This window comes from Leucopleurus acutus (assembly GCF_964270905.1).
Source record: "Leucopleurus acutus genome assembly, chromosome: 1".
NCBI lineage: Eukaryota > Metazoa > Chordata > Mammalia > Artiodactyla > Delphinidae > Leucopleurus > Leucopleurus acutus.
In genome coordinates, this window is record NC_139142.1 from 191,513,449 (window position 1) to 191,539,244 (window position 25,796).

General features: G+C 40.1%; 1 protein-coding gene across 1 annotated transcript in view; it reads right to left on the bottom strand.

Moving 5' to 3' along the window:
- Nucleotides 1-247: 247 nt before the first annotated feature.
- The window catches only part of LOC309960575 (uncharacterized protein C10orf67, mitochondrial), a gene marked incomplete at both ends in the record, with an annotated part of 84,253 nt that continues 58,704 nt past the window's right edge, over nt 248-25,796 (bottom strand). The window contains 5 exons of the mRNA XM_082837463.1: nt 248-334; nt 1,564-1,647; nt 6,830-6,917; nt 9,864-9,929; nt 10,004-10,086. Of these exons, the coding sequence (XP_082693589.1) occupies nt 248-334; nt 1,564-1,647; nt 6,830-6,917; nt 9,864-9,929; nt 10,004-10,086 (408 nt within the window). The remainder of the gene's footprint in view (nt 335-1,563; nt 1,648-6,829; nt 6,918-9,863; nt 9,930-10,003; nt 10,087-25,796) is intronic.

The window sequence follows — 25,796 nt, forward strand, 5'->3', positions numbered from 1 at the left end:
CAACAATTCAACAGAGCTAGTCCCTTATTTAAATGCTGATATCTTCAGGGACTTCCCTGGCACTCCAGTGGTTAGGACTCCGTACTTCCACTGCAGGGGGCCCCGGTTTGATCCCTGGTCAGGGAACTAAGATCCCCCAAGCCACGCAGTGTGGCCAAAAAAAAAAAAAAAAAAAAAGGTGATATCTTTAAATTGCATGCCCTCGGCTAGCAGCTGGTACAGAGTCCAGGCTGGGTGTTACTGTCACCTAAATGCCAGTCCAGGAGGCAGCCAGCACCGTGACTGCCGAAAGATTCCTCTGCACCCAGGCAGGCACCTCCGGCAAAGGTACTACCTATACCCGTAAGCACTACAGAAAAAGCCTCTCCACTGCATGGAGGCCCAGAAGAGAGGTTCCTTTCTCAATCTAGTTTTCAAAAAGTTGATTTTAAAATTAGGGTCCAGCAGGAATAAAGATGCAGACATAGAAAATGGACTTGAGGACACGGGGAGGGGGAAGGGTAAGCTGGGACGAAGTGAGAGAGTAGCCCTGACATATATACACTACCAAATGTAAAACAGATAGCTAGTGGGAAGCAGCAGCATAGCAGCACAGGGAGATCAGCTCGGTGCTTTGCAATGACCTAGAGACGTGGGATAGGGAGGGTGGGAGGGAGACGCAAGAGGGAGGAGATATGGGGATATATGTATACATATAGCTGATTCACTTTGTTATACAGCAGAAACTAACACACCATTGTAAAGCAATTATACTCCAATAAAGATGTTAAAAAAAAATTAGGGTCCAGGATTTAAACTCATATCACACACTTCCTCCTTGTATAAAGATTCATTATAAAAGTCTACTTTTAAAGATTCCCAGACATGAACAACAGAAATTACTGATACCCTTTGATTACCATCAATAATTCAAACAAATAACGTTGCATTTCATTAATCCAACTTGTTTATTAGAGAAAAGCAAGCATGGTTGTTTCCTAAAGACTTACAGAAACGTGTGGACAAAATATACTTCCACCTCCAAAAGAGTCCAATTTGAGGCCACACAAGGACTGATGGGAGATAAAGGATGCTATAAATAGTTGTCCTTTTCTTCTAAGCATTAAATTGGAAAAATAGGGATTTAACAGGAGCTTCGGGTTTGTTGGCAGTTTAATTAAAAAGAAACAGGATTCCAACTGAGACAGTTCCTGATTTTGAAATATGACTTAATTCATTTTTAGTTAGCAGAGATCAATATTCAGAAATATACATTAACATTCTTTTATTTATCATATCTATTAATTTAATAAATTGGCTGAAAAAAGTCATGCATTCATCCAGAAACCAAACATCTCAGGACAACAAAGAAAAGCATTATTAATCTTAATTACCCATCCTGCATGAAACCATTTCTCCAACAATAAAGATTCTTATCTCTTGGTGAAGGAGGGAGGGATATGTGATCCCTGTCTAGGTCGACATACCTGTTGTCTATCTGTAGGTAAACCAAACCGTTTTGTTACTGAGGCTGAATAATACTGACTGATTAAATGTTAAATAGGGAAAAAATAATCTACCTACCGAAGATGCATGATAAACATTTGCAGAAGATGTCGACGCTGTTATCAATTTCACTTTGGATTGCACAAATAAAGGTTTAGCTTTCTGAAAGACACAAACAGTATGTACCGTGTTATCCAGGGGAAATAATGACCAGCCCAAATGGATGTAGAATGTTTTTCAGTCCTTAGTTAACTGAGATATGAAAATCATGCTCCTAACTTATTTGCTCAAATATCGCTGGGGAAATCCTTTCCTTTAAACCCAAGGAATAGACCCCTTCCTAATTCAGGCTACTTTGAGAGAAAATTCAAGAAAAATGTTTTCCTTAATGTCTCTTCTGACTCTACTTCCTTTTGATTATCCCTATGCCATATGGGATTTACTGCTTGTAACTGGTCAGGTACTACGGGGTCATCCCCAGCACCACCCAGCTCCTGGAAGCTACACAGTGATGGTCGTGATTCCCAGGAACTGAAGAGTGAAAAAACAAAAGCATCTCTTCCAGGAGTTCAGAAGCAGTAGCACACAAGCAGAATTGCCACCAACATCATATACTGCAAAGTAAATCATGACATTAAAAATGCACAAGTGAAAAGGACCAGAAGTACACCAAGCATGATTATCAAAAAGAGGTCTGAGGTCCATGGATGCACCCTGGAAATTTATGTGACGTTCTCCCTACTCAAGGCTTCTCTCTTGCTGGTTTGTATGTGTGTATACACACATACATTAAGTGTGTTTGCACGCATTTTTCTATTTCCCCACAGCCTGCCCCCACTCTGTTTTTGTTCCTCTCACCAAATAAACAATTTAAATATTTATTTGTATTTTTTATTTGAATATGTTCTTGCAAAAATATGTAATTTTGTGCATGTATTTTAATTTGTGCTAGTATTATGTGATATCCTATTTTGTTGATTCTAAGGCATAGCCTTCTGATATTTTAACATCCCTAAAATCAGGATGCATCTGACAATAGATGGAGCGTCACAGTATGATTGGCAGCACTTTTTCTCTTTTAGAGTCTTATAAAATCTTGAACCGATGTTGAGCACATCTTAGATTCAGGGTGAAAAACAGCACATCTCGTGTGTTCCACTTCTTTCGCTGAGGACTATGTACAAAGTAATTTCACTAAGTACTATGCTTTTAAGGTCCATCCATTTTGCTACATGTACATAAAATCCAGCACCGCATAGGACTACCTCGTACTCCAGGCATGTGTCGGCCCCGTTTTGCCATCTGCTCTCCTAAGGTGGTCCAAGCCACACCATCTCTTACCAGCATCACTTCAATAGCTTCCTAGTCTGTTTCTTTCCCTGCCCCCGGCCTCCATAGCTGCCAGAGTTGTCCCTTTAAAATGTTAAGTGAGACTGTCTTACTGCTGTGCTGAAAACTCTAAAAGGCTCCCAATTTTACTCAGAGTAACAGAAAGCAAATCAAAGGCCTATTATCCCGTTAACCTATTTATTCCTGCTCCCTCTCGTTGCTCGCTGCTCCAGCCACACTGGATGTTTTGTGGTTTCTCAAACATGCCAGGTACACTTCTGTCTTAGAGTCTTCCGATGGCCCTTTCCCTGTCTAGCAAACTCTTTCAAATATACACATGGTTCTTTCCTCACTGCCTTCAAGTCTTTCGTAAAGATGGTAAAAGAAGCCAGTGTTAAATGCCTGACTGCTGAGACTTTAAGTTCCAGTGTACTCCATTGTTTCATACTGTGGGTGTAGAAGAAAATACAACCTCTCTGCCAGGGCTGAAAAAGGTAAAATCCTGCTGAAGTTGGGGTCAGAAATAGGGGCTGTGCCTATCAACCTGCCTTCCAGCTGAAATGTAAAAGGGAGATTTGAGCAACACACAAGAGAATGCAGTTGATAACACTGGGTTTCAACACACCTCACCCGTCAAGGATGAGAGAGAAGAGTAAATAAAACAGGGACTATGAAAAAACTGTAGAGTCAGTTAAAGAAACAGTACCCTGAAATCAGAACTATACTCTTTAAAAAATGACCTATTATGAGATCTAGATGAAAAGTTCATTAAACTTGCTGTCCCCAACAATAGAGTATAAGAATATACGACCTCTAGAAACTACTGACAAAAGTCTCTGGAAAAGAACCGGTGGAGATAAAATGCAAACTAACATAATATTGTCCAAAAAAGCTATGACTTGTTTATGGATTAGACGATTCAGCACCTAAAAGGTGCCAACTGTGCCCAAACTGATCTATAGACTTAATGTACTTCTAATCAAAATCCCAATAGAATTTTTAATTTGTTTCTTATGTTTTTTTTATACTGTGAATACTGACAATCTGATTCTAAATTTTATATGGAAATGTAAAGATCCAATAAAGCCAAGGCATTCTTGAAGAACATCAGGGCAGGAGTATTTGTTTTATCAGAAAAAGATTTATAATAAAGGTATAGATACTAAATCAGTGTCACATTGATGCGAGAATAGACAAATAGAACAGTAGGACAGAATAGACAGAAACAGACTCATACATACATAAGCCCTTACTATAATATATAACGGGTGGAATTATGTACCAGGGGAGAAGATGGACTTTTTAATAAATGGCGCTAGATCTGCTGATTATATTAAAAGAAAATGAAATCAGATGTCTACCTTTCTGTACACTAATATCAATTCTAGGTGGATTAAACCTCTAAATACGAAAGGCAAAACAAGAAAAAAAATTTAAGTTTATAGAGAAGAAAATATTTTTTGTTTTTTAGGTTTTTTTAAATTATTGAAATATAGTTGACAAAATTATGTTAGTTTCAGGTGTACGACATAGTGATCTGACATTTGCATACATCAGAGAAGAATTTTTTTTTTTTTTTTGCGGTACGTGGGCCTCTCACTGTTGTGGCCTCTCCCGTTGCGGAGCACAGGCTCCGGATGTGCAGGCTCAGCGGCCATGGCTCACGGGCCCAGCCATTCCACGGCATGTGGGATCTTCCCGGACCGGGGCACGAACCCGTGTCCCCTGCATCGGCAGGCGGACTCTCAACCATTAAAGGTTAGGTAAGGTTTTCTTTTTTTTTTTTTTTTTTTTTTTTTTTGCGGTACGCGGGCCTCTCACTGCTGTGGCCTCTCCCGTTACGGAGCACAGGCTTCCCGAACCGGGGCGCGAACCCGCGACCCCTGCATCGGCAGGCGGACTCTCAACCACTGTGCCACCAGGGAAGCCCCAGGTTTTCTTAAAGACAGAAAAAAATATAAAGGCAATAAGGAAAAGATTATTAAACTAACATTGAGATTAAGAACAATTTATTTATGAAAAGATACCAAAACCTTGTCCACAAACTGGGAGATGACATTTGCAACCCAAGCATGCTGCTTGGTACATATTTGTACTCAAATATCTGTGAATGGACAAGTGACTAGAGTATAGGAAACCAAGGGAAAATGTTAGTTTACCCAAAGTTCATTAACTCATTCACTCACCACTTTCTCCCCTTCCCTCTCTCTGTCTATTTTTCTTAAATATTCGCTGTCCACTTTGATGAGTGTCTTGAGTGCATATATACTGTGTAGCTATATAGATAAGGATTCATGAGCTTGAATCCCAAATAAGTAGTGGCACACAGATGTATTCTCAACTAGATAGAGTCCATCTCTCCTCCACAGGAAGACAGATTGCATGAACATCTGAGGCAGGGCCAAGATTTTTCTCAAGAAAATACTGGATCTATTACTATGCTTGGACTGGAATAATTTTGAGATTTTAGAAGTCTGTTTCATAAAGCCTGGACAATTCAAATTTGGACCAGAAAATTTTACCAGATAATCCTTAAAAAGCCTGCTTTTTGAGTAGCACAGCATTCTCCTGGGTCCTCCAATATTTTATGTGTCCAGCTGATTAAATATCTAAAATGAGGATTACTCCAATTAAAGTTGTAACCTTCAGTTGAGAAGAGAAAAAACCAAAAGGAGAAGAAAGAGACTTAATATATTCCCGTCTACGTAGACCAGTTTTGGAACATTTCAGGGGAGTCAATTATGAAAATCCTCAGCAAGGTTCATATTACTATGTAAATTTAGTTAAAAATTAGAAATAATATTATCTTGCCAATGTTCTTAAGTTCTTTGATCTCTTGCAGCAACTTGGAGTTAGAAAACTGACTTAAAGTGAAAATTGTGGAAAAAAATTTAGAAAGAAAGTGGTTTTAGATTGTAAGCCTCTTGAAGCAGGAAACCAAAATTTATATTTCTTGTGACGTTTTCCACAAACCTGACTTGTCCTCAGAACACTTAGCTGTGTAGCAGTTTCTCGATAGCATTTACAGTATGTTAAGTTACTGATTGATTGCAATTTATTGATTATCTTTCTACACTGGTCATCATTTGCCTTTACAATTACAACTCCCAAGTGAAAACATTAAGTAAACAGTTTTAAAAAGAGTCTATTTTATATCATATGATATCACGTATATGTGGAATCTAAAAAAATAATACAAATGAACGTATTTACAAAACAGAGATAGGCTCACAGACATAGAAAACAAATTTATGGTTACCAAAGGGGGAAAAGGAAAGGGATAAATTAGGAGTTTGGGACTAAACAGATACACACTAGTATATATAAAATAGATAAACAACAAGGACCTACTGTATAGCACAGGGAACTATATTCAATATCTTGTAAAAACCTATAATGGAAAAGAATCTGAAAAAGAACGTATATATATTCAGTTATGTATATATATGTGTGTGTGTGTGTATATATATATATATATATAACTGAATCACTTTGCTGTACACCAGAAACTAACACAACATTGTAAATCAACTATACTTCAGTTTCCAAAAAAAGTCTATTTTAGAATTGGGCTTTATCTACAGGTGACTTCTAGTGTGAAAACGAATGGCTTGGTACTAGGAATAGATTCTTTTACCTGCTTTCTCCATTTGGAAGTGACTGGATACTTGGATCTTGAGCTGTGATAGTTCCTACATTCCATCCACGCACACAAATGGTCAGGTTGATAAATGCCACCCGGGGGAATGAGTCCCCCTCCTCTGAAATTTTCACTTGCCTCCATTATAGCTCAACCATACTGCGTGGTAACAATTTGTTTACACATCTATGTCTCACACTGGATTGAGCTCTTTGGGTTCAGACACTCTGTCTTATGCCATCAGCATTCAGCAGAGTGACTCATGTACTATCTCCAGAGCCTCTAATGTCAGGGGTTCAAAAAATGTTAACTTCAGAAAGACACGTTACAGGTATCATCAAAGAGACAAAGAGTATCTAGCCAGTGTGTACTTACAACATAATTGAAGGATGTGTCAGTCAGCACTGCAAACTGACGGGACAATGTGTGTCTAGTAAACATCTCGTTCTTAAGGACGTGAAAGCTGAAACAAAAGAAGCAGTGGAATTAAAATGAACAGAAATTATAGGAAAGAGCAAATCGGTATTATGTTCTTGTGATTAGAAACTAGAATGTTCAGTGTAAGAGCAAGGAGATACAAGTAAAAATTTAAAAATATTAGTATGAACTTACCACTCTTTGATTTTTAAAATTATGTATTTTCCAGCCCTGAAAAGCAAATAGGAGGGAGCAGCCATACTAGATATTAACACATACCACAAAAATCATAGTATAAAAACAGTTTGGAAAGGAAAAATAAATGGAATAGAATAGGAACACTGAAACAGATTCGGGAATGTACTAGAACATAGTATGTGACCAAAGTGGCACCACAACCCAATCCGGAAAGGACTGGAGTAAGGACCTAAATATGAGAGGTACATCATATTTAGATTTAGGCTTAGATTTAGACAAGCCATAAAGAAGGCTTGTCTAAAACCGTGGGAGAATATTTTAGTGGAGATGGAGAAAGACTTTCTAAACACACCTAAGGCAAAAATATTTATGGATAAAAATTAAGAACTTCTGTACAATAAAAGTCAGCATACACAAAGTTCATAGACTAGGAAAGGTATTTGTAACATCTAAAATTGATAAGGAATTAAAAATAAGAATACACAAATAAATTTCACAAGCCAACAAGAAAGCAAAAGACGAAAAGAGTTCACAAGAGAGGGACGTCCTTTAGAGGGAAAACATCAGATCCAAAAAAAGCATCTGAAAGTCAGTTATTACCAAATATTAGAACTCAATCCTTGTATCTCTCTATTTTTCTCCAACACTCATTCTTAGCTGATCTCATTTAATCCCATGGCTTTAAATACCATCTATACTAATGCGTCCCAAATGTATGCCCCCAGCCTAAACTTTCTTCTGAACTCCAGACTCATATACTCATCACTGCCACCAGACCTCTACCCTTAAGTGACTAAAGGCAACTTAAATCAAAATTGATTTCCCGCCAAAATGTGTTTGCTTGTTTCAGTTGAAGGTAACTCCATCCTTCCCGTTGTTTAGGTAAAATCCTTGACTTCTTTCTTTCCCACCTTATCTCCAATCTTTCAATACATCCTACTTTCAAAATATATCCCCAGGGCTTCCCTGGTGGCGCAGTGGTTGAGAGTCCGCCTGCCTATGCAGGGGACACAGGTTCGCGTCCCGGTCTGGGAGGATCCCACATGCTGCGGAGCGGCTGGGCCCGTGGGCCATGGCCGCTGAGCCTGTGCATCCGGAGCCTGTGCTCCGCAACAGGAGAGGCCACAACAGTGAGAGGCCTGCATACCGAAAAAAAAAAAAAAAATCCCCAATGTAATCATTTCTCAACAGCTCCAGGTCTCCCATTCCAGTCAAATCACCATCATGTTTTGCCTAAGAGGGGTTTATTCTTTCTGGAGCTCTTAACTCTTCTCCCTGCTTTTCCTTTGGCTTCCCTATGGCTTTTTATCAACACAAGTCATAATTTTTTTAAGACATCAGATCATTGGGTCTTTCCTCAGTTCAAGACTCTCCAGTGAGGTTTTAGGGTACCAACTCATTATTCTGAATATTGATAAATAAAGGGGATCAAGCATTTATCTTGCCTTATCTTGTCTGAAACTATATTTCAGGGTAACCAGTGGGGAAAACATTTTTTTTCTTTAATAGAATTTAGCTAAGAAATGCAGAAGGAAAGATAAAATTAAGGTATCACCAATTTGCAACCCTAATGAAATCTTGGATCATGGTTTGTGATCATTGATGGATGTTAAAATTATTTGGAGAAAGGTCAGTGATGAACCTTAAAATATATGAATTAGCCTGATAACACTTGATTAAAATAATATAGCCGGACACTATGTGCCCTATGATGTGATGCACAGGAATTACATAGTAGTTCGAGTGAAGTAGTCTTGCCTAAAATATTGAACCTGAGTCTAATCAACTCTCTGGATTTAAAGATCAGTTTGTAAGATATACAGATAGAAGAACATGTTAGATGACACCACACATACATACACACGTGCACATAAACAATTAGTCAAATCCAGAATGGGGGACATTCTACATAACAAATGAGCATATTTCTCTAGCAAATCAGGTCGCTGGAAAGAACGGGGACGTAAGTGGGACCATCATAGAAAGAAAAAAATGATTTAAAGGATATAACACCCAAATGCAGTGGTCTACCTACCATGAATCCCGATTTAATCAAACAACTGTAAGAGATTCCCTTGAGATAATCAAGGAATTTGAATATGATTTGGTCAATACGTAGTACTAAAGGATTGATATTGCTAACTTTATTAGGTGTGGTAATGACCCAGTAGGCATGTAAAAGAGAAAATTTTCGTATCAATTGAAAACAAAGCTTCTAGTGATTTCCCATCTCAGAGTAAAACCCCAAATGTTCTACCTCACTGAGCTCTTATACCACTCCTCCCTGCTCATGTCTCTCCAGCCACCTGGCTTCCTCACTGTCCTTGAACACACAAGCAAACCCCCACCCCAGGACCTTTGCACGTGATGTTCCTTCACCTGGAAGTCTCTTCCAGGTAATCACATGGTGTGCTCCCTCACTCATTCAGGTCTCTGTATCTGGAGATAAATATTATCATGTGCAAATGAATGGAAATGTTTTAATAGCCCTACGGAGGAAGATGACTATGTAGGTCCAATTAAACCAGGTATCAAGAGAGTCTGTCCATCCTGTCTATGATTTAAATTTGAAACACTGAGATCAGGAATAAAACAGTTTTGAATTAGTTTTTCTTTGAAGTGACTTTGACTACTCTTCTTTTTTAGGTCAGTTATTTTGCATCTCTTGAAAGAGGTATTTGAGGGCATTTCATATTAGTTAATATATACAGAAAAATGCAAGGCTCCCAATTTCCTTAAAAGACGATTAGTCGCATTTTTATAAATAGAATTTGTATATATCACCACACTATACCTGTTCCTGAGAATGAAGAATTTCTTTTCCCAGTTTTTGTTGATCTGATCTGATTCCTTCTGAACCCTGTAATAAATTTATAGGTGGTTAAATATTGTATTAGCTGCAAATGAACAATTATGAATTACTATTATCAGTACCTCTCCGACTTCTTTTTCTCTTTCTCTAACTTAGCCTTTAACATTTGTATTTGCTCTTCCAAACCACGTTTCTCTTCTTCAATCTTTCAATAGAAAATACATCACAAAGTTAATTATACCCTATTTCCCCATAAATTTGAAAGGTTATTTCTATTAAATAGCATGCATATTCTAACTATCATCGAAAATTTGAGGGAACAATGAGTTACATTTACTTGCAAATTCCCATAAACTGGAAGAATTTAAGATCCCATGCCTCCATTTCCTGTAAATGATTCACTTCAAAGCAGCCAGTGTGAGACAATATTACCAAGTAGCCAAAATTTATCTTCATCATCCCTCCCCCCTACCAGGTATCACTTTTTCTAAATCTCTTCATCATAGCAGCAGCTGCCCCCAGTTACTCTATTTCCTCTTTCTATCAAAACCGTCCTCAGGAAAGGATCTGACCAATTCAATCACATTAGAACTGTATGCCATTTCTCAGTACTGTTTCTATTTTACAAGGGGACAAAGTTTTGGCAAAGGAATGAATCTGTAACAGTGGAATTGTAGGCATGTCATGAATGAGATTTCTTTGGGTGTGGCAGGGATGTAACCCAGAATCATACTATAGAGGCAACCAGGTCCTCTGTCTCTTCATTAGACTGATTCTTGGTGTAGCTTTCAAAGTCATTACTCCTCTCTAAGGATAGTCAGCATTGATATAAACAATATTTAAGTTAATAATAAGGGTCATATTAGTCATTATTATACCTTAGCCACTGGTAGTCTCGCTTTTTCTCTATGCATCGCAGCAGGTATTCCATGTCTAACCTGGAAAGAAAATAAACAAAAGCAAGTATAACATTTCAAGTCAATGCATAAAGATGTGTTTTTTCTGCAGCTTAGAGAAAGGCAAATGAGACTAAAAATATGCCAACCCTAGTCCCATAGGGGTCTTGACTGCCTCATTTAATTCACAAGACTCAGTGTTTATACATTGCATTCGCAATTGGACAATTATATCCCATTAAAACCAACGTTCCCACTACTGTTTGTTTTCTAAATGCATTACTTTGTAATTATATATGGGTCAAATTTTACCATTACACTTTTTTTTTTAATGAAGTGGGCAGTTATTACCCAGTGAAGTCACAAGCTTAAAAAAAACCTTTTATTTTATTTTTCTCAACTATCTTTTGGATTAAATCTAATGAATCCCAGTTATAGATATAAAAACACTGCGTTTCAAAATGGTTAAGTAAATTACATATTGCACTTTTTTGGTTTTTAGATTTTAATGCATTCGTTTGCTCATTTATTTAATAATAAATAAATAAACTTTTATTTTAAATGATAATTAAGACGAATTTTCACTACTATTCCTCTTGAATGATGCAGAGAGCAGATGGCAGTGAGAAAATATACTGAATATAAAAACCTGCTTGATTAGCTATTCTTTTGGTTGTTTTTTTTTTTTTTTTTTTTTTTTGCAGCACTCGGGCCTTTCACTGTTGTGGCCTCTCCCGTTGCGGAGCACAGGCTCCGGACGCGCAGGCTCAGTGGCCATGGCTCACGGGCCCAGCCGCTCCGCGGCATGTGGGATCTTCCCAGACTGGGGCATGAACCCGTGTCCCCTGCATCGACAGGCGGACTCTCAACCACTGCGCCACCAGGGAAGCCCTTTGATCAGCTATTCTTATATTCCTCCACAGAATGTAGACAGCAAAAGGTGCTTCTTATTACCACCACTACCTGCTCTAGTGGGTGACCCAAAAGCTTTTGATCTGTTGCCCATGTTGATGGGGTGGGGTCTGCCACGCAGGGTCTGGAGCCAGGTCTGCAGAATAAAGTAAAAGGAACCCAGAGCTCCCTGAAGCAATCAGAAGTGAGGGCTGAGAAGAGCTAGAAAGAAGAGAATGGCCAGGCAGGACCCCAAGGCTGGAGCTGCTAGTGTGTGGTGAAGCCACAAGTGACCAGTGCCCAGGGGTGATGTCCAATATTCAATGTGAAATGGCATCTTGGTGATGCAGACTGTCCCTGTTACCTTCTTCAACCTCATTCAACTAAAGGTGTCCTGTCAGTGAGTGGTTTTAGTAGCAATCACAGAATTGGGTTGAATTCAGTGTATGATTCAACAAAGTGGGAGCTGGGATGACACAGAGTGCAATGGGACTCAGAAATTGACTCGTTTCAGTGGAAGAAGGAGCCCAGACATAACAACAACCACCAGAAGATGCCATGGGTGTCTGGAGAAACAAGTGGACACGTTTTCGGCTGCCACAAAGCACAGAATGTGGGTTTGAGCCAACTTTACTCGTATCTGAAGGGGCAGAGAGAACCCAGCTGACATTAGCTGCCACGTAAAAAAATTTGTAATTAACAGCCATAAAAGTTACAAGTTTTTGAGTGCCTACTATGTGTCAGGCACATCACACATATTACCATTCACTTCTATACACTAACCTATTGATTTCACCATCCCTGTTACTTTAGATTTTTAGCGATAGAGAATGCACGCACATATTTTAAAAATAAACTGCAGATAGTATACGTGAACATAAAACTCTCACTTCCCAGAAGCCAAGGGTTTGGTTTTGTTTTAGTTTTTCTCGTCATTATCATTATAAATAAACAGTAGCCTTTATTTTTTGGGCTCCCCACAAATAAACATTAAGAATTTAGAGCATTCGAATTACCTTCCATCTTCTCTCTTCCCTTGTGTGCCTGATTTTTTATTTGCAAATGTTCAGCTCTTACTGTGGTTGCCTTTATTATGATGTCAATATATGTAAACTTCTATATGGTGATCTACGAACTCCCTGCTGATAATTCCTGATTATCCCCTGGCTGATAGGAGAATTTTCAGCATGGACTTAATCCTGAACTCGGACCCTAACCCATTGCTCCTTAGTTCACTAAACTCTAACTCCTACTCCATCAGTCCCCTCAGTCCTGAGGAGCTTTCTGGTAGTCCTAGAACTACCAAGATTATAGTTCCCTTGGTTGTCTGCACACCTTCCTAGAGAAACCTACCACCTACAACCACCAGCATAGTGACTCAGTCTCCCCAAGGCCCATGTGGCAGGAAGTTAGCCAAAAACAAAGCCTGAGGCCTAGCAACACCTATTTAACAAAACAGTGAGAATCGTGGTTATCATTAGCCTTCCTTGGCTTCGAATACGTTGGGGTCACCCAAGTCATGGGAGGCATGCACTTTTGGGGCTCCCTCTACCTGTTTGTTCTCAAAGAACACAATCCGCTTGAACTGCCTCTCTGACCAGGACATGAGGAGTACACAGTGAATTCGCTGCCATTTGGTTAATAGTAGACCAAGGAAATCATGGGAGGAAGAGCCCCAAACTTTGGAGGGCACTTGCCCGTATGTTAATGGGAATAAACCAACCCAAATTTTAAAAACGAATCCACAGGAAGTTAGGAAAACAAACTGGCAAAACAAAATAAGTTTCCACTTAGAAAGGCATTTATATTTATTTCACTCTATCTGAAGTCATATCAGTAATTGAAAGTTTATTAAAAAAAAAAGATTCTGGGACTTCCCTGGTGGCGCAGTGGTTAAGAATCCACCTGTCAATGCAGGGGACACGGGTTCGATCGCTGGTCTGGGAAGATCCTGCATGTCACGGAGCAACTAAGTCCATGTATCAAAACTACTGAGCCTGTGCTCTAGAGCCTGCGAGCCACAACTAGTGAACCCACGAGCCACAACTACTGAGCCTGTGTGCCACAACTACTGAAGCCTAGAGCCCGTGCTCCGCAACAAGAGAAGCCACCACAATGAGAAGCCCACGCACTGCAACGAAGAGTAGCCCCCACTCGCCATAACTAGAGAAAGCCCGCACACAGCAACGAAGACCCAACGCAGCCAAAAATAATAAATAAATAAAATTAAATTAAAAATTTTAGAAAGGAAAAAAAAGATTCTGTATTTAAATTTGCATACAGTAAAAATTAGTTCCAATTTTCAAGGCTCCTTTTTCCCAACTCTCATATAATGATCAACTCTGTAATAACTACAGATAAAACTGTGCTAAACCATATCTTCTGTAAAGCAAATAAATATTCAATCTCTCCCAAAGACAATACTCTGACAATGACAAAGATAGCTTCTCTTTTCATTAAAAAAAAAGCACCACATGTAGACTAGAGTGTTTGCTCTCCAGTTTGAGTTGAACTTTCAACTCCCGCTATAGCACGTTATATTCAATCCTGGCTCTGTCCACATTAAACTGTCATTTTGTTTTGCCAGCTGCTGGCGTTCCATTTTCTCTGGAATACATGTGCTGGTCTTTATGTGGCTACTTCATTGACAGGTGCAAACACTGGACTGCTAAACAGTAGATAGAGGTGAAAATGAGTGGTAATAGAAAAGGAGATAACTTCCTAAGTAGGAAAATGTAAATTAAATAATTACAAAGATAATCGAACATTGTGACTAGACATAATTCATTATAAATATTACTCTTTTGTTTGAATTTGTATATATATTTATAGCTAAAAGTCTATTAAATTAAGAAATAAGTTTTATTTACAACAGAAATTTAAGAATTATGATTCTTAAATTTATTTCCCAGTTTAAGCACTTAAAACATGTTAAAAAAACACCCAACAGTTAATAAATATAATCTAAATTTGGAATCAACAGCCAAGGTTTGTAATAACAGGAGTGCAATTATGTTTATTAACTGTCATACGATCAACCAGATTCCTTATCATATCCTCTTTCTCCTTTTCTTGTCAATCAAAGACTCATCACATTTTTTCATTTCTCCCAATTTCCACAAACATCCTTCTTCTGAAACTTGGGCCGTTCCTTCTGGGTTTAATGCCTCCTTGAGTCTCTCCTTTAAACCATCAAATATATTTCTATCAAAACAATGTTTCTAACTCATGAAGAAAGATGATAATTCTGTCCCTAAAATTTCATTAATCTTGACTTCCATATTATCATTTTTTTTCTGATTACCTTCTAAGCAAACAACTAATTCTGAATACCAGTAATGTGCCAGCAGGTGGTAGTTGGCATGGTGGTGGGTGGGGAGGGGAGAGTGACGCAACCATAGGAAGAGAGGAGAAGCAGCCTGTGTGCTTACAGTCTGGAAAGAAGAGACTTAAGAATTGAGAGCACTGAGGATAGACTAGGAGGCTGTATGCAGTCAGGCACTGATCACTGCGTAAGCCAGAAGGCAAAACAGAACATTTACCTCCATATATCACTGGTGAATTTTCTTCTAACAAAATTATTAGAATTCAATTTCAAAATTCTTTCAAAAATAGACAAGAGCCACAGGCACACAGCACTTCCCAAAGAGTAAGTTTGCTTTAGAACAACAGAGAACTCTTTCTGCCCTCACCTGTGAAGTACCAAGCAACAGCAGTCTATTACCAAGGAAGGCATAAGAGCACAGAGAGAGACTTACTCGGTGGCACAGGTGGATAGTTCTGCTGAAAGCTAAAGGTGGAGCAGCACACAGAGAAAAGCACTCTGTTACCCTCATTCCCATTCTAAGCACACACCCACTGCAAGAACATCAAGGTTGTGGCCCACTAAAAGGAACCATAGCTACAACCAAACTCAATTCAACTTTTGGCTAGATTGGCTCTATCGCTTACAATAACAGTCTGTTACAGGAAGAGGCATGCCGTTTCCAGGTGTGAACACTGTTTATTTCAGTCTCTACTATTCTACACATGATGACTGATATTCAATCGAAAATTATGAGACAGACAAAAAGGAAAAGAACCTATTGTCAGGAGACAAAGCAATCAACAGAATCAGATTCAAAGATAACCCATGGATCATGGAACTATCAGATGAGGACTTTAACTATAATTAAAATGTTAAAGAACCTAGGAGAAAAAGTGAACAATATAGATGGTAAACAATAGATAATTTCAGCAGAGATTTGGAAAATGTAAAAAAAAAAGTCAAATGTAAATATTAGAAATTTTTTAAAAAGATGAAGAAATTAATTTCTTTGATTAATCAATACAGCTGAGGAAAACAATTAGTAAATTTGAAGGTAGGTCAAAAAAATACCCCAAACTGAAACACAAAGAGGAAAAAGTCGTTTAAAATCAATGATCGGAATATCCAAGAATTTGGGGACAATATCAGATGGTCTAACATATGTGTAATCAGAATCTCAGAAGGAGAAGGGAGAGAGAACAGGGCAAGAGACATAATTAAAGATAATGGTAAGGAGTTAATGAAAGACACCAAACCCCAAATTCAAGAAAGTCCATTAGGACAGAGAGAAAGAAAGAGAGAGGAACAACAAACACTCCAAAACACATTATAGTCGAACTGTTGAAAAGCAAAGAGAAAGAAAAAGTTCTAAAGGCATTCCAAAGTAAAAGACACATTACAGACAGAGAAACAAAGTTAAAATATACAGTAGACTTTTTGTCTGAAACTATGCAAGACAAAAGATAAGCGAGTGCCATCTTCAAAGTATTAAAGAAAAGAAACTGTCAACTCAGGCTTCCATACTCAGAAAAAAATCTGTCAAAAATACAGGCAAGGGCTTCCCTGGTGGCGCAGTGGTTGAGGGCCCGCCTGCCGATGCAGGGGACACGGGTTCGTGCCCCGGTCCAGGAAGATCCCACATGCCGCGGAGTGGCTGGGCCCGTGAGCCATGGCCGCTGGGCCTGCGTGTCCGCCGCAATGGGAGAGGCCACAACAGTGAGAGGCTTGCGTATCACACAAAAAAATAAATAAAATAAACAGGCAAAATAAAGTTTTTTTCAGACAAGCAAAAGCTGAGAGAATTTGTTGCCAGCAGACCTGCACTATAATCACTGCAAAAGGAAGTTCTTCAGGAAGAAAGAAGAGGATACCGGGCAGAAACTTAGATATATAAAAAAAATAAAAGCTCCAGAAATGGTATAAATGAAGGTGTCATATGCAAACTTTGCCGTGGCAAATCATATCCATTTTTGTTACATGAAAATATCTATATTAAATTATAATATAACATGTTAGAAACTCCAAAGAACTGTACTTTTGAGGGACACACTGGAAAAGATCATCCAAAGGCATTCTGAGCAAGACGAATGGACAAATATGAGTTGCACAGTGACTTTCTGGAGAACTCTTAAACACTATCTTTACTGCTGAAGACTAAGCTATTTGGTGGGAGATTTCCAGGGGTTCCTACAAATTGCAATGACTTCTCACTGATCTCTTATCAACCAGCTGCTTGGGTGCTTCAGTCTGAAATCTTTTTTTTGTTGCTTTCCTAATAGATGTTCTCCTAGCTATTCCAGTGGTTGTATAAGAATCCCAAACGATTGAAATCTTTCTAATTTAATTATAAAATTTACCTTTAAAATACACTTATGCCTTATTTAATGTAAACCAGACAGAAATGTTATGAATCTTAATCAGAATCCACTTGCATATATTCAACTAGAGAGAAAGACCACCAGAATTACTCTCTAGGACGTTCAGGCTCATGTCTATCAGTTCTGGTGGCATGAAACACAGTATGGGTCCACCATATGCTTTCAGCCATTGGATTAACTGGACTCCATAACACTTCATGGCACTGGTTATAGGTAACTCCTTATTCTATTCTGGAGACATATATATATATATTCATATAGTCAACAGAAGAATGTTTCCCACATAGAAATTAGTGAAGGAGATCCTCAGGCTATATTCAAGATTTTTTAAAAGCCTAAAAATCAGTATACCTGATTCCCTAATAAGACTGCATAGGCTAACAAAACATAAGAACTCTTTGGATTTGGCTGGCATAAAATCAATTCAGTGAGCTATCCTTGGTTATCTAAAGTTGATCAGAAATGCAAGTTAGCAGTAATATGTAGTAGGTGAATAAGGGGAAACAAATAGCTTTCCTTTAATTAGTTTAGTTTTTTGATGAACGAATGGAGACTACAACTGAGGCATTACATGAAGAAAAGTCTAAGTACCACCCTCCACGAAAATACATTCCTAAAGAAAGGGGAATTGAAATATGTTGTAATTTATACAAACTAATCCCTAGGGTTTGAGGAGAAACCTGAAGAGGTCAGGGCTGGAGAAACTGACAAGTTGGAAGAGCTGGACCCGGAGAGGGTGGCTGATAGTCCAATGCCAGCATCCAGTGGGGTGTAGCTACCTCAGGTTGACGGTGGTGAACGTCGGTATTAAAGCTGTTCTATGACAGTGTTTGTAATAGAATTCACAGCAGAACTAGTACATGCAATGATGGCAGTTAGGATGGGTGGCAGCATGTCAAATGTTCAGGGGGTGAGACCCAAGTCCCAGCAGTGTCAGGACTCTGGCAAATGACCTGGTGTTCAAGACTGGCCCCAATTCCCAGGGAGAACTGGAAAGAAACCCACAGCTGAAACCCAGGTAAATGGAATAAAGCACACCATGCAGTGAGGGGTCAGGTGGCTGCCCTGTGGGCTCCTGAATGACATTTCCTCTGTTACCACCAAGGTGATATTACATGTGGTCAGGACCTAGCATCTGCCCTATGGCTCAGAGTGTCCAGGGAAGAATAGCAATTGATACTAATCTCTTCTTTTCCTGATTGCCACAACAATCTTAAGCCCTTAAATGAAATTATACTTAAATATCGCAAACTCTACAAGTAAAATGTTATTATTCTTCCCCAGCAAAAATAAACAAGAAGAAGACAAAGCATAAAACCTTTCAAGTGATTTTTTTTTTTTTTTTTTTTTTTTGTGCAGTACGCAGGCCTCTCACTGCTGTGGCCTCTCCTGTTGCGCAGCACAGGCTCCGGACGCGCAGGCTCAGCGGCCATGGCTCATGGGCTCAGCCGCTCCGTGGCATGTGGGATCCTCCCAGACCAGGGCACGAACCTGTGTCCCCTGCATCGGCAGGCGGACTCCCAACCACTGCGCCATCACTTGATTTTTTGTTAAAAATCAAGTGATTTTTAACAAAAACCATTTTTCATTTGTGGAACAAACGTTGGATATTATTTTCACCAAAATATTTTCAGTCCCAAATATACTGAAAGTACTTATTTATCATCAAACTACTTAGAGTAGAATAATACAGAAAGTCAATGCCACCTTTCAGTTGAAGTTTAAATATGGTATTACTCAGATTTTTCAATTTTGGTCTCTGACAACAGAATCTAAAGATGCATTCACTTTAGCGGCAAATGACAAATTTGATTTTAAAATAAAAAACAAGTAATTGTTGTGTATGATTTCAATTATCTCTACATTTTAAAGTTATTCCTATTCAGGAATTCCCTGGCGGTCCAGTGGTTAGGACTCAGTGCTTTCACCACTGTGACCCCGGCAAGCCGCACGGCACAGCCAAAAAAAAAAAAAAAAAGCTACTCCCATTAGAAAACAAAGATCCAGTGCGATAAGGAAAATTCTTTTGTGTCAACATAATCTATCAAAATACAGTAAATATCCTTTGACAGTCCCTGAAGACCATACAACCGTACACGTGTCCAGGACCGTCCTAGCTCTGTATGACTCCACCACCCTGGGCTGCCTGGTCAACAATGAGCAAAATGCTGGCTTTTTCACACAGCTCTGCAGAACTATGAACTACCTGCTTTATGAAGGCAAGCCCAGGGGAAAAATAATGAAATAATGAAACAATGAACAGGTTATATGATTTTCTTCTCTGATGGAGTGTATTTTCAACTTCACGGGCAGCTCAATCAAATAAAAGGGATATACAGGAAAGGAATGGGAAAGATCTTCCTTTCACCCACCTTGCCTATACTACTCTACACCCATAATAATTCCATATCCCATAGTAATAATAATTTTTTAAAAATTACTAGCTTGCAGGGTGACTATGGTCATACTTGCAAAACTATTGCAAAAGTACTTCACCTTGCAATTCTTGAATGTTTAAAGAACAACATTCTAGAGCTTTTATTAAAGTTTTTCCTTATGTCCAAATTGTTTTGTATTGAATGACCTTTAAGAATGGGAATACGACTGACTTTGTCCCCTGTCCCATTTCCCACATGGAAGGGTCCTGATGCTTTCTGCAGATCTAAGCGCGCACCATATGTTCCATCAGCGCAGACAGGTGACCCCATGGAAGCTCAGAAGTCTTCCAGGGAAGCATTTACTGGGTGCAGCCTTAATTAACTAATTACCCTGGAGCGGGGACTGTGGGAGGGAAACCTGGGAATGTAAGTTAACCTTGCTTTGTGAAACCTCAGTATTTGAAATGTTTTACAGCTATCAAAAAATAAACTTTACACAAAAACGCTGTCCAAATACAAATTTCATGTTGTGAAATATTTCATAAATAGAAATCACACAGCAATGTTCCTATTGTGCTTTTCAGACTGGTTGAACACTCAGTTTATCACTGTGTGCGCCGCTGGGTGAAGCACGTGTGCTGTTCCCACCGAATGACACAGATTTCAAAAAATAAGTATGATTAATTAGATAAGGTAAATGACTGATGTAAAAACTTCCTGCAGCAAGCTCTCTGTTTGGTCATTTACACGTGGTCAAGATGACAAAACCCTTTAAAGACAATTTTTAAGAAGTCCAACTACCTCAATATAATAAAATATTTGAAGGAGAGAAACAGGAAAATGATAACCAGAGTGCATATAGAGAGAGCTAATCTACAATGAAGAATACACCACATGGGGAGGTGATGGAAGGGAACACTCTTTATAATAGGATCATTCTTAACAAAAGTGTATATGAGAGTAATAACGGTGAGCTAGAAAAATATATTTCCCTTTAAAATCGAGTCAATTCCTATGAAAATGTAAACTCCAGCTTATGTCATCTCTCCCCTCCCCCAGTCCAATTTTTACAATAAGTAAAAGTTACACATTAACTTCCGAGTCTCCCAGCTGACAAAATGTACTCTTAAGCTTCGGAAACATCTAGATAACAGTCATTACGGTCAGAAGGAGAGACTGTGACACTAGGAGAAAACCCTACTGAAATGACACCTTCTCAGAGATGCTGTCTGCCTTTGTCTCCCCTTCATGGTGTCTTTCCTGTAGGGGAGAACAGTGGTATTTCTGCCCCTTGTCGTTGGGACTTTGGAAGCTCAATTTTGATGGGTAAATTTGGGACTTTGGAGTTTCTAGTCTGCAATTCTAGGATTTAGTTAGGGCCCTGGGTTTGCTGTAGGGAAGGGGTTGCCCTGTCCCCGTCTCCAACCCCACTCTGCAATGCTCCTGCCATCATCTCAGAGCCTCAGACCACAGACCCCTGGCACACACCCTGATCTCAAGGCAGCTGACAGAGGTTTATGGAACAGGACACTGCCTCGGCCACAGACTCCCTAAGTCCCAGGCTTGGACTACAGCCCCTCGCCCAGTAAGGCTGGGCCGCCCGCCCCAGGTCAGCAGGCAGCCCTGCATGCTCAGCCCCGGGGCGGGGGGTTGCTTTTTGTTTTCTTGCTTTGTTGTGGGCCTCCTCCCCCCACCCACCCCCACCAAATACTTACCAGATCTGGATTCTAAAAATCTTACTTCTAGAACCCAGTCATTGGTCAGTCATGTGCCGCATTCCCCAGATGTCCTTCTCCCCCTCAGGAAATTCCAGTTGTTGATACTTCCTAACTCTCTGCAAAGTGGAAGCGCTCTTAGAGGAGAATGCTTTTTCTCAAGTCCTGGGGTTTCCTTCCAAGTGGAGTGACTGCCACCAGTATTAACACCCCGGCCCCCCTCTACCTGCTGCTCTACTTCCCTCTTTCTCCTCCGAAAGGAGAGAAAGTGGTGGGTTCGAGTGGTGACCCATCTGCCTGGTGAGTGAGCGAGAGAGGGCTATACCTTTTCCTGCCCCCGTTTGGAGCAAGGATGCCACAGCGAGCATGATTCTGCTCTGTTCTCCTGCCCTGAGTGTTGGAGAGGTAGATTCCGCCCCCTGGGGGAGAAGGAGGGAGAACACGGGGACACGTAGAAACAAGACAAAAGAGTCTGGGAAACCAAAAGATTCTAGTGGACAGACTCTTTCCAGGAAGTGCTGTACCTTGGCCATATGTGTCACCCATCAGCCTCTAAGCTTTCTAAACGTCAACGTGGAAAAGGAGCTTTGACCGGTTGCACGATTCACAGGGCCCACAAGATAGATCGATTGTTCAGAGAAATGCAACTATTCCCATAACTAAGCTCAGAAGAAAGTTCGCCACAGGATCATTTTAAAGGGAGGTATTGGGTAATGCAGTGAGCAGTGTCTCTGCACAGTCCACACAATAAGCCAACATTGAGACGAACATCACAGACCTACTTCTTGATATGCCCTTTAATATAGACCAATGGCACCGCCGTAGGCCAGGTAGAAGCAACTCTGATTATCTGGGGGTAAGGAGGTTACTAGCATATAATTCATGGATGTATCTCTCTGATAGCATGAGCTAGTCCACGGTTGATTTAGAATAGTCCATGAGCAGGGCTTCCCTGGTGGCGCAGTGGTTAAGAATCTGCCTACCAATGCACGGGACATGGGTTCGAGCCCTGGGTTTGCTGTAGGGAAGGGGTTGCCCTGTCCCTGTCTCCAACCCCACTCTGCAATGCTTCCACATGCCGCGGAGCAACTAAGCCCGTGCGCCACAACTACTCAGCCTGCACTCTAGAGCCCATGTGCTACAACTACTGAAGCCCGTGTGCCACAACTACTGAAGCCCGTGCACCACAACTACTGAAGCCCATGCGCCTAGAGCCTGTGCTCCACAACAAGAGAACCCACCACAATGAGAAGCCCGCACACCGCAACGAAGAGTAGCCCCTGCTCGCCACAACTAGAGAAAGTCGGTGTGCAGCAATGAAGACCCAACACAGCCAAAAATTAATTAATTAATTAATTTTAAAAAAAAAGAATAGTCCATGAGCAAATGGACTTTCCAACTGCACATCTTTCAGGGAGTCTCCAGGAAGCCTCTGATAGATACTGGGCAGTCATGAGTTAGAGATTATACACACTAGAAAGCGCTTGGAATGTGGCTTCTCTGTGTTGCTAATTTAATAGAGATCCACGAAGCCATGGTGACTAAGCCAAATAAACCACCACGCTCAGGACAACGGTGGCATCCTCCTGGATAAGGTAAGGGGCCTGATGAGGACGCATCGGTGAGGGGAAGAGAAGCCAGAGCCCCCTGCCCAGATGCACGCAGAGGGAGTAGGGGGAATCGGGTGTCTGAGACTGTTTGCAGGTGAAGGTGTCCCGGGGTGTGGTCCTGTGGGTGGGTCTTACCGTAGGATGCTCTTCCTTTGAAGCCTTCTTTGGACTCTTGACTCTTTTGGCCTTAGAAGGCAATGAAACGGTGAAGGAAGAACGTGGCCTCGGAGCGCCTGCACTCCCGGGCTGTGAGGGCCATGGGGACAAGGTGGTTTCTTTCTCCTTGATGGCTCTGGGGCTCTGGCACAGAAAAAGAGCCAGCTCTGTTATTCCCACTATACATGCCTCCGATTCGCCTCCCTCTCTTTTCCTCCCTTGTCCTCCTCTCCTGAGCTAGTCCCGAAGGGCCTGGATCCACTCTTGCTCCCTGTCCCACCATCCCCGGTCCCCCAGCGCCCCCGCTCCTGCCTGATTTCATTTGCAGGTGAGGCCCAATTTTCCATTCCTCCCACAGATGCTCGTGTGCTAAGAAAAACATACCAAGAGATCAGTGTTTTCTGGAAGCACCTGGAAAGGTGGGGTCTTGGTGGAGTGGGGTGAGGTCGTAGCTTGAGGTGGGTGTCGTATTTGTACGGAGGTGGAGGTGGGCGTCGGGGGCCGCAGGCAGGAGCGACGGGACAGGAGTCTGAAGGGCCAGGGCATTGAGCCCGGGGGTTGGGACGCCAGTGACACCTTCCATTCTCACTCCCTCCTCACTGCTCTCACCCACCAGTCCCTCATCTCCCATGCACACGTCTTGCCTCACTTTTAAGTGTTTTCTCCTTCAAACTTGGATGTGGGAAAGTGAAAAGCCTCGGGATGGTGTGTATAGGTTCTTCAAGCCAGATGCCCAAATAAGAAATTAACAGAGTAAAAGAAAAAAAAAAAAAGAATTTAAACGCAAACCTTGGCAACTATGGCATCCAACTTTCTTGTCATTTCAAGGTCCGCTTTCTGTTTATTAACCTGTGAAATTAAAGACCCATGTCATTTGTTATCATTTGCAAAGATTAAGAAAGAGAATTTTTGGTAAACTTCTTAAGCAATGGAAGAGTGGCATTTTAAACCATTTCACTGTCCAAACTATTATAGGAATATAAATTATAATACTGAATGTAAATTAGAAGAGAAAATAAATTTGCACCCAGAAAAAAAAGTACTTTATAATAGAGATTATAGGAAAACATGCAATTGTTTGCTTATGTGTATTTATTTTATTAACATTATTGTGTACCAGGCACTGCACTAGACTCTTAGAATAAATAATACATAAACCTTGCCATCAAGCATTTAGGTTCTAGCAGAAAATGGGTTTCTAAAATGCTCCAATTAGGGAATTCCCTGGGCGCCTAGTGGTTAGGACTCTGAGCTTCCACTGTTGGGGGCAGGGGGTGGGTTCAATCCCTGGTGGGGGAACTAAGATTCCCACAAGCCATGAGGTTGGGAAAAAAATTAATTAAATGCTTCAATTAAAAAAATTTTTTATATATACCAAAAAAGGAAGCAGTGCAAATGTTAGTTAGAAATAATAAAAATAGGACCATCCGACTTGAGGAAGAGAACAATAGCTACAGTGTTGAATCTCCCTGTGTAATTGTAAGTGTCCCATGACCACCACCCTCCCAACCAGGTAATCACTATTCTGAATTTTGTGCTCGGGATTCCCTTTTATTTTTTTGATAATTTTTTGTCGCTTTTATAGGCTTATCTTTTTACCCCATTGGTATCCTTAAACAATATACAAATTTAGTTTTGCTTATTTTTAAACCTTGTTTAAAAATCATAATGTATGTGTTCTTCCTCCACTTGTTTGTTCCATAGTTTCTGAAATTAACCCATGTTGATACTGGAAATGGTTCATTCATATTGGCTGCTGTATTCAAGTGTATGAGTAGAGCATAATTTATTAATCCATTCGCTGTCAATGAACATTTGGGAAATTCTAATTTCTTTTATACATAATATGGCTTTGAATGTTCCTGTACCTGTTCCCCCAGGCACATGTGCTAGGGATCTTCTGTGTGACATTATATGCCTAGGAGCGGAACTCTGGGGCATATGTTAAGAGAATGATCAGCTTCAGAAGATAACCCAAATTTGTTTTCCAAAGTTTTGGTAACAATATACATAGTCCCCAGCAGTTTATGAGAATTCTCTACTCCACATTCTCACCAACACTTGGTACTTTTATATTATTAATGAAATCAAGCACATTTTCAATCAATGTTCATTGGCCATTGAGTTTCCTCTTTTGTGAAGGGCCTGTTAAAAACTTTTGCCCATTTTTCTATTGGGTGGTTTTTTTCTTATTGATTTGAAGGAGTTATTCACGTATTCCTGAAAACAGCTTTGTGAATACATAAATGGTGCGAATATCTTTGCCAAATTGGTGGCTAGATTTTAAAGTTTCTTTGAGGGGGTCTTCTGATGAAAAGGGGCCCTTAATTTTTGTGGGGTTGAAATTTTTAACTTTCCTTTTATGCTTTATTTTGTATCTTGTTTAGGCAATAATTTCTACTTGGAGTTCATATGATTTGTTCCCTAGAATTTTAAAAGACTGTTTTCCCTTTATATTTGAATGCTTAATCCATACAAAATGGGTATGCATCATGTGAGGTAAGGAGCCAGTTTCATTTTATGCAATTGTTGAATCAATTGTTAAGCATCTTTAGTGAAAATTCCACCCTATTTACATTGATCT